General features: G+C 32.6%; 1 protein-coding gene across 1 annotated transcript in view; it reads left to right on the top strand.

Moving 5' to 3' along the window:
* LOC145242128 (glutamate receptor-like) overlaps positions 1 to 10,445 on the top strand; it is a 229,511-nt gene that overhangs the window by 151,591 nt on the left and 67,475 nt on the right. Inside the window, exons 8-9 of the mRNA XM_080105052.1 lie at positions 3,364 to 3,471; positions 7,644 to 7,754. Of these exons, the coding sequence (XP_079961178.1) occupies positions 3,364 to 3,471; positions 7,644 to 7,754 (219 nt within the window). The remainder of the gene's footprint in view (positions 1 to 3,363; positions 3,472 to 7,643; positions 7,755 to 10,445) is intronic.

Below are 10,445 nucleotides of genomic sequence, written 5' to 3'. Positions count from 1 at the left end.
ATTATCCCGCTTTTGAGTTTTGAAGTGTGAAATTCGGTGAATATGTTAAGTAAAATAATTAATTTAAGTTAAGCAAAACAAAAAAAATTTTTTTTAATATTTATACGAAAAAAGCCATTTTAAAATTTTTGATAAATAAATTAACAATTTTTTTTTAGCGAGCCGAATAATGCATGACCATTATTAAACAGGGCATGCTTTGAATAATCGATACAGGAAAAAAACATTCGATAAATATTGTGCCCTTTGTGTTAAAAATAGCATCATTTTTTTCGATCCCGTTTGAAAACGTTTGCCGCCTTTCGACTACGGTGGACCAAACGCGCTGAAATAATTTTTTTTTATTCTGCTTTAAATTCCCCCCCCCCCATTTTGGGGAGCCTAGCCCCCACACACATACACATTAAAAACCAAACTCATACAAATGGTCACCCATCTGGTACTGGCCAGCCTCAGCTTAATAATACATTGAAATTTTCGTCACTGACAAATAAGTTTTTTTGGCCTGTTTGGTCTTCCATAGTTTTCTTATTATCAAAACGAAAACGTAAACAGAGTCGATCTGAACTCTACGTAGATGCGAAATATCTGGTTACCTATATGAATAAGTGGAATTATTTGAAATTCCGGTACTTATATTATAATATTTTTGCATATTCTCTTAGAAAATCATCCTAAATCTTAGTTAGACAATAAATAAATAAATTAATTATTTCAAAAACCCTTTTTTTTTTTAATATTTAAATACGTTTTTTGTGCAAGACAAAAAATGTCAATTGTTAACTTTTTGGGAAAATTTAACATTTAAAATTGAATTAAAAATAGTAGAAAAAGTTTTACATTATTCTGTTTTCTATATGATAAAATTCAGGGTTTTATCTTTCTGGAAAAAAAAAGTTACTCAGAAATAATGGATTTTAATAAATGTAATTTAGTTTTAAAAAACAACAACAACTTGATTTTGCGGCCATTTTTGGCGGTGCCTACTTTATATATATACTAGCCTAGCCTACTCGTGGCCCAGCGTTGCCTGGGAAGTCATAGTAAGTGACAAAAATTTAAATAGCCAAGTCCAAGGTAGAACAAAAAAGAAAAAAAAGTGCTATATGTAGATATGAGTTTAATCCAATGATTATGTATAAAAACTGCGTTTTAATAAATGTTTTTTTTTGTTTTTTTTTTGTTTTTTGTCGGGGAAGGGGGCAGAAATTTCATGGCCGAACTCTAGCGTGTATGCGTTGGAATTAAAAAATAAATAAATAAATAAAAAAAAAAACATGCTAATAAATCTAAATAAGAGTTTCAAGTTTAATTCAATGCTTACATAAAGATGGAAGTACGTTTCAATTTTTTTTTTTTTTCGTTTTTGTTATTAGCAAGGAGGATGTGTGTGTGTGTGTGTGTGTGTGTGTGTGTGTGTGTGTGTGTCGTCGAACCCTGTTATGTGCGCGTCTGAATTAAAAGCAAAAATAACAAACTGCGTTATATCTAGATACGATTTTCAAGTTTAATTCAATGTTACGTAAAAAGAAAAGTGCGTTTGGATGATAATTTTATTTTTTTGTTGAGTGGGGTGAGGGCAAAAAGTATCATGTCCGAAACCAGATGTGTGCGCGTTTGAGTAATAAAAAAGATAAGAAGGTTTAAAACAAACAAAACTGTTATAGTGGTAGTAGTACTACTACTATTACAAGCGATAATAATAGAAAAACTATTAAGAAGAAGAATGATACGTAAAAATGCGTTTAAATAGTTTTTTTTTTTTATATTAGCTTATTTATTGCGGCCTATTAATCTCATCTTTATTAGTTGTTGTTTCACGACGTTTCGGCCAACTATTCCTCTGGCCTTCGTCAGGTGGTAACCGCGACGGATAGGAACTTTGAATCTTCTAACTGCATTCTTAGCAATCGTTGTCATCCGTAATTGTTGTCGTCTCACTACGTTTTTGGCCAAGTAAGCCTCTGGCTGGCTTTGGGTAGTATTGAAACTGCTATCTTCAGACAATTCTCATCTACGGTTCTAAATGAGACTTATCTGAAGATTGCGGTTTCAATCTTACCCAAAGCCGACCAGAGGCTTACTTGGCCAAAAACGTGGTGAGATGACAACTACGGATGACAGTGATTGCTGAGAATGCAGTTAGGAGATTCAAAGTTCCTAACCGTTGCGGTTACCACCTGAGGAATAGTTGGCCGAAAGGTCGTGAAACAACAACTAATAAAGATGAGATTAATAGTCCGCAATAAATGAACTAATATAAATAATACTCATCTCAATAATGAATTCCAATTAAAATAATATATATATAGTTTTTTTTTTGTTGGATTGGTAGAAAATTTCGTGGTCGAAACCCGGTGTGAGTGCATTTGAATAAAAACAAAAAAGACAAACTGTGCTATACGTAAATATGATGATTTACATAAAAAGGAAAATGCGTTTGAAAAATAAAAGGATGAAAAGTTGGTATAGTTGTAATAGTACATATACATTATATATATTTATGTATGCGTATATATATTTGTTTAAAAAATTTGCCTACCAAACTCCTCTGTCAGTTTTTGGTCTTCACGCATGAAACTGAATATATAGCGCATTTGAACAATACAAAACTTTATATTTGGATTTTAGGTGGGGAAAATTAAAATAAATGTAATTTATAGGAACATAGGTATTTACGTATATATATATATATATATATATATATATATATATATATATATATATATATGTGTGTGTGTGTGTGTATGTGTGTGTGTGTGTGTGTATTTATATCAATGCCTCCGATCAGTCTCAAAAGACAATGGATATCCCTTGTAAGGGTAGCTGCATATGTAATTGTGAGGCAAAGGTTGCGCATTCTCCAACTACATGTCTCCTGAATCGCCACTGCTTGAGTCCAGTGGCAAGTAGAAATCCAGGATGACTGGAAACAATGCTGAGATAAGCAGAGAGCACATATGGCACCTGGAATTAAATGGTCACCCATTTTAGTACTGACCAGGTTTAATGTTGCTTAACTTCGATGATCTAATGGGATTATTTACCTACGTCCAAATAAAATATGAGTGATTTCTTACGTAAAACAATCTTCGGGGCAAAGACGCTACTTGCCCGTATTTATCGTTGAAAAAAATCAACAAGAAATCTACACACACACACACACACACACACACACACACACACACACACACACACACACACACACACACGCACACACACACACACATATAATGTATATGTGTGTGTGTGTGAGGTATACACACATACACACACTGATATATAATGTATCTGTTCATCTCAACACTATTAAAATGCTGTACAACTAAATAAGCTTTTATCTTTTTCATTTGTTTTACTTAGACGGAGTTTGATGGCCTTACTGGTCGAGTGGCATTTGACGAAAGCGGGCACCGCAAAGATTTCACTCTCGATGTACTTGATATTGGAATTACGCGCGGCGCAGTCAAGGTAAGCTGAGGAGTATTTTTGGTCTTTATTCTTCATATAAAAATAATTTGTTGCCTTTTTCTAAAAACAAAATTAATCAACTCTGATCAAATTGATTCCCACACAGACGATAGCAAACACTTTCTCTCTCTATTTACCAAGTCCTCCCAATCTCCTCATGTCACCAGTAGAAGTTTATTTACCAGTATCACTATTCGTATAGCACTGCTTCTTCTCTGAAATACAGATGTCAAAAATTGACATCAGTATCATACATAGTCATTGCATTGCACACTATTAATACTAATTACACTCTCTTACGCTATTAAAAACATTTCATTTTAAAAATGCATGCAAATACATTAATGACGCTTTATGAATTTTACATTCATCCATATGAATATTATATTATTTATATGTTATATATTATGATTATTTATATGTTATATATTATGATTATTTATATGTTATATATTATGATTATTTATATGTTATATATTATGATTATTTGTCTGGTAGTCAGAGAAGTACCAAATTCTAGAATTACCAAAAATAATAATAATAATAAATAAAAATCTAAATACAATATTTCAGTGAACAATTACGGTACGTATTATTTGGATTCTTCAGACCACTCTTCTCATCTTGATTGTCATTTTCACAACGTTTCGGTCGATGTAACATCCAACCTATTTTAGTCGTATCTTGTCAGACTCAGGAATGTTTCTGTCGAACTTGAGAATTTGAACAGAATTTCAAACGGAACCCTTTATTTACTTCACAGGAGTAGCATGCTCTCGTTCCGTCAGCCATGACTGGATAGAGGTCCTAAGTAATTTGTACTTTTCGGTCGTCCACACTGAGAATTGTACCTTCAATCCTCGGAATATCACTTTGAGAATTGATTTTTCCAAGTAGTCTAACTACTGCATTGCGGATTCTTGTGAATCACAGAACTCAAATAATATGAATAACCAATCTTAATCTCAAAAATTCCGAAACGTAATATAACAGTACGATTATTATACATACATTTTTAAAATTACATAAACAATTCAACATGAATACAGTTGCTTAACCTATTAAAAACACATTCAGTTACAAACAGTTACATTTAATAGAACAAAACAAGATGGCGATTAGATGCCTCCATACTTTCATGAATACTAATAAACGAACCATTTTTTTTATTAATGCACCTACACTAATACCATTCAATAAATTTATAGCAGTCACCAATAAAATAACAGATTTATTTTCTCTTGCGAACCAATACGTTTCTGCCAAATGATTCGGCCACACACTGACCAATCTGCTGGCAGGGCACATTGATTCCATCTGTCTTCATAAAGAAACATTTTTAGCACCTTTAGGAATCATAGTCAGCCAGCAGAGAGAAATCGAAGTCTAACTTTTGACCATCAAAATAAACCTTTCATTGTTTTGTTTTGAAAGAGATTTTGTTGTTTATTCTATGCTAAATGTTCGATTACCAATTAGTTATTATGTGGAGGTGCAAGCCATGCATTCCCTAAAAATTCACTGCGGAAATTTGTGCCTAAGCTAACTCTCCATTTGTCGACTATCAAATCTCAGTTAAGTTTAACTCTAGTCATTCAAAAAACTTTGGTGCAAATCATCTTGAAGCACGTCACTTTCTTTCAATATTCCGGTGCTTTTTAGTTAGGATACAAGCAACTTGTTGGCCATGAAGATGTGTGTGTGGGTGTGTGAGTGTGTTGTCACTAGTCTCTATCTTTGTGTGCTATATACGGCATGATCCTGTTGACACACCAGTTCTCAATATATTACCAAAATTAAGCAATGTTGAGCCTGGTCAGTACTAGATAGGTAACCATTTGGAAATATCAGGCGCTGTGTGTAGGAGGACGTTGACACCACACTGCAAAGAACTGCTTAACATCGTCACCTCCCTTGACAGAGATATACAAATATAGACTGGGTACTGCTTGTGAATTTAATATTCCCATGAAACTCCCTCCTTTGGAGGTAGTCGGTTCAACCCACTTAGGATGAGTGCTGCTTGTCAGTCTACCTCTGAGTTCACCCTCTATTTATTGACTACTGAATCTCAACTGAGATTAACTTTGTCATTCGCGAGCCTTTTCCTGTCAAACTCTCTTGTTTATCACTGGATTTTCCATAAGTGCGACTTTTCAGCACGAAAGTCCAAAAAAAAAACAAAAACAAAAAACCCCCAAAACTGAACATATTTCAAATCATCAGAAGATAAAGATGAAATAAAGCTAAGATTATTAAAGAAATGTAGATCCAAGTTTTATTTAAACATCCTTTCTAGTTAACAAATAAATGATTAGACATTGAAATTCTAACCTTTAATAATAATTACATGCGCATATATACTGATGATTTTCTGCAGAAATGAAACATGGACGATTTTGTATAGTTTACTTACTATAGATCTTTCATACTATATATATATATAATATAAAGCTGAACGTCTGTGTGTGTGTCTGGTCACGAATATGCTCTTATATGGTTGACTATTATAGAAAACTGATCACATATAATAATAGAAGATGTATCAAGACACAGGAATGGGTATGTTTGATCTGGCATAATGATGATTCATTAAAATTGTGGGGTCTGCGTACGTGCCTGGTCCACAAAGTATGGAAAAAAAAATTAAAAAATTAAAAAAAAAAACGTTTACAAGTGTTTTTGATATAGATGTACATAAGAATACTTTGATAAGTATGTTTTAACTTAAATAGTGATGGTATAATAAAATCGCCTGGCCTCCATAGAACGGAAATAGGCACAAACTTTAATAAAGACTTTTCATATCTATCTGCGTAAGTATACTTTGATAATTATGTTTCAATTTGAAGAAATATGGTATAATAAAATTATGGGGTGTTCGTTCGCGCCTGACCTCCATAGAATGGAAATATGTCACAAAGTTTAACAAGGTTTTTTAATATAGATCCACAGAATATTGTGATAAGTGTTTCAGTGTGAACAGGTATGATATAATAAATTATGGGGTTTATCTATTTTATTTTTACTTTCATCATATTTTGCTTTGGTTTGATACCCCCAAATTCGAAGCTATCTCTTTACAACCCTTCCTTTTCATAACCTATCATACTTTCATTCCATTTTCTGTAGGCTGTTTTTGAACCCAGTTAACGACAGGTACTTTTGCTAGTATATATATATATATATATATATATATATATATATATATATATATATATATATATATATATATATATATATATATAAACGCGTGTGTGTGTATGTGGTAATTGTTTGGTGGCGCGAAGGTAAAGGCTTAGCAAATGGAGTCAAAGGTGGCTTTGTGGCTGAGTTCAAATCTCTAGACTGGCAGGAATTGCTATCTCCTACACTGATGATTGCGTAAGCATGAAACACAAGTGTCTTTAGGTATAAAAGAATAATCATTATTTAATTATAATTATACAGGGTGAGTCATGGGAAACGGATGTTTTTAAGATTTTTAAACAAATAACAACAAACTAAACAGCATCTTAAGCAGGTTTAAAGACTACCTTCCTGACTCCCAAGGAGCATTCTAAAAACATCCGTTTCCCGTGATTCACCCTGTATATATAAATATATATATATATTTAATTAAAAAGACATACTCCACCTCTGCATAGAGTCTTGTTGTCACATCTGGACCGGTGGACCAGTTATTAGTTTCTCTCTCACTCTCTCTTTGGGTTAAAAAAAGACTTTTATCTAACAGATGCCACACTATCTGCGAAGATCCAGCTCCTGCTCCATCACTGCAATGTTGTATCCCTGTGTTCGTTTTACAAGTATTTCAATGGAATGTGCTCTGACAAACTTGCTGGTCTAGTCTCCCCCTGGGTGTAAAAATCCTCAAACAACTTGATAATTAGCTAAATTCCAACCCTTTCTAATCTAATAGCTATATTCTTCAAACTGCTAGATTTAGGAATTCCCTCACTACTCCCTGTTTCTTTGACTGTACCAATATTCTATGTAATGTGAACAAACATGTTGTTGCACAACTCCCCACTTAGGATGGCCGATGAATTTGGCTCCAAATTTACAGTAGCCCCTTACACCTCAGTAAGTAATGTGTCTTGTTTGGGTTGTATATAAGTAAAATAAATAAATAAATAAAATGTGTATTTACAAAATTCTTTGTCTTTCAGATTGGTTACTGGACCCCAAGGGATGGATTAACTATGTTGAAGCGTAAAATGGTCCGGCCTATTAATGCGCCCAGCTCTGAGAACAGAACAAGAATTGTGACTACAATACGGGTAAGAAAGAATAAGACTACTCTGTTCCTTTGTGATATTGTTTCATTCTTGTCTGATTAATGTATAAAAAACAAAGACAAATGATAGTTGGCTTCAGTAAAAACTAGGGCTATGACAAGAGCATATTCCTTTCATTATTTTGACTCTCGAGTATATACCAATTAATATTTTATATGTTTTTAGAGAGAATGATGTGGTTCTCAATGGATTAACTGTGTCTAATTGTGTCATATATATACTCGAAAGTCAAAACAATGAAAAGAATATTCTCTTGTCATAGCCCTAGTAATAACAAACACTTTATGTTGATTGCGTCACCAGAAAACAAATGAAAAATATTAAGGTAAGAAAACGTGCTGTACTTACCCAACAAAATGCATTTGCATGCCACAACACATCGCAAACGTAATACCAAGAAAAGAAATTGGAATCTTAGGAAGATCTTTTCAATAATTATAGATACAGACAAACACACAAAATAAAATTTCAAAAACTACCTGGCAAATATATCCGGTGAACCGAGTGCAAGAGAGATACAAACAATTGCACTTGAAGGGACGGTTAGAATTTTAAAAATATCTCTCGGTTGAAATGTATGTCTGGCATCAAATAATGCTCCACACCCATCTAGAACAAAACAGCAAGGAAATTAAAAAAAAAAGCAATTTCATTGGATAATCATGTCTGTTGATTATGATTATGTAGTGAAAATAAATAGAATTTATCTGTGTCTATTAATGAAAGAATTATTGAGTTGGATAGAATAGGTAATTGATGAAATCGGTTGGAATACGTTTTATTTAATGAACACAAACTATAGGTTTCCATAATAATCTGGTTAGGTTGAATCAAATATCAAGCTTACACAGACAATGCTAAAGCGATCTAACTTCAAATATTTGACTGACTTTTCTTTGTTTATTATATAAGAGAAAAAGACTAAAAAAACATCTGTTTTTTTTAATAGAACTGAGCACTCAATTTTTTATTGCACCGGATCGAAGTTGTCAGCCATTTTACCGGTAGTTGTGAAATGCAATCTAATAAAAGGGAAGTAATCTTATAAAAATAAGTTTTCTTATACAAAAGTCCCCTTATATTAATAAAAAACAAAAAATAAAGAAAAATCTGTTTGATGTATGCACCTATGAGGAAACAAAATCATCATATTCCAAAAATCGCATAAATTAATCAAGTAGTTTTATTTTTAAATAAAAAGAAATTTATAAGTATCTGAGGAGTGATTGTGATGTCTGCCATTTTGAAAACAGTGAAGTAACTAACGGCAGAAAAGATGGTGTGTAGTATCAGAACAGATACTACACTTTAATGATTTATTTGTGAAAAAAATGTTACAAAAATAAACACTGAAGAAATGTTGCGTTGTTGAATGTATATATAATTTTCTTGCTTGCACTTGCTAAAATCATATATTCACCTGACAATTCTTTTGTCGTTATTCTCAAAATCAACACAAAGACAAATTTGTCAAGATATAAGTTTTATTTACAATTAAATTTTTGGCCTATTGACAAAGAGAGAGAGAGAGAGAGAGAGAGAGAGAGAGAGAGAGAGAGAGAGGGGTTTGTTGTGTGGGTTTGATTGGTGTATGGTACGATGACAGAAAGATGTCAAATATATCAATCACGCTGGAAATGTACATATTAAAGTATTACACTCTTTTTTTTTCTATTTTGCACCGCACAATCCATAATACCTGACCTGGAATGTAAACAGTTTTTGTTTACGTGATAATTACTATTCCGGTCATTTTGATGGGACACAAGAAGATAGATCAAAATCCATCTGAAATGTACGTGTGTGCACACCTCTGCTTTCAAATGTGCTCCACCACGTATCCATATCCAGCAAAAATACGTTTTAACAGAATTTCTAGTTTCTGTCGGTCCGTCGTTCTCCATATTTTCACACTCTATCTCCCCCGAAACTAAAAGTCGCAGGGGCCCTCAAATGATTGGATTTTTTATGGGCCGTTCTTTTATGGGTCTTTAGCCGGTTTAAATAGTTTTTAAAAGGTCAAAAATGGGTCAAAATTGAAAAAAAAAAATCGTAATACATTCATCTTAGTTTATTTTTAATTTTTAATCAGTTCATATGCATGTCACGTTGGTGCAGTGGTAACTTTGAATGCTACAGTTTCTGTTTCGATTCTAGCTGATGGCCTTTAAATACTTTTTTTTTTTACTTTTGAAATCACGACTCTATAATAATATATACGAAATATGGACAGATTAAAATATCATACTTAAGTGTATTTTACGACCGAGCAAAGCCCGCCCCCGTTAATAATTTAAAAAAAGAAATTACCACCGTCATATGTCTACATATAGTGTGATGAGATGATTTCAATATTTTTCCGATTCCGATGCAATTACTGATTCCATACTAAATTCTTGAATTTGATTCTTTATAAATCACTAAATATTTAATTGTAAATTGTAAGTATTTCTCGTTAAAGGTGCATATATTTTCTCAAGCATAAAAACACACTTGTGTGTGTGTGTGGGGGGGTGATCTATAGATTTCAGTTTTACTGGTAGATTAATATCAATAAATATCGATTATTTTATTATTACTATTAAACAAAAGAAGATAATTAAAGGAATCAGTTTTGGCATCGGAAAATAGGTACAAATTTTTCTGATTCTGATACTAATTCCACCATCCCCA

Source organism: Euprymna scolopes, chromosome 21, assembly GCF_053919585.1.
Source record: "Euprymna scolopes isolate OS-2025 chromosome 21, ASM5391958v1, whole genome shotgun sequence".
Lineage (NCBI taxonomy): Eukaryota > Metazoa > Mollusca > Cephalopoda > Sepiida > Sepiolidae > Euprymna > Euprymna scolopes.
Note: the sequence above shows the minus strand (reverse complement) of the source record. Positions and strands in the feature narration are given on the sequence as shown.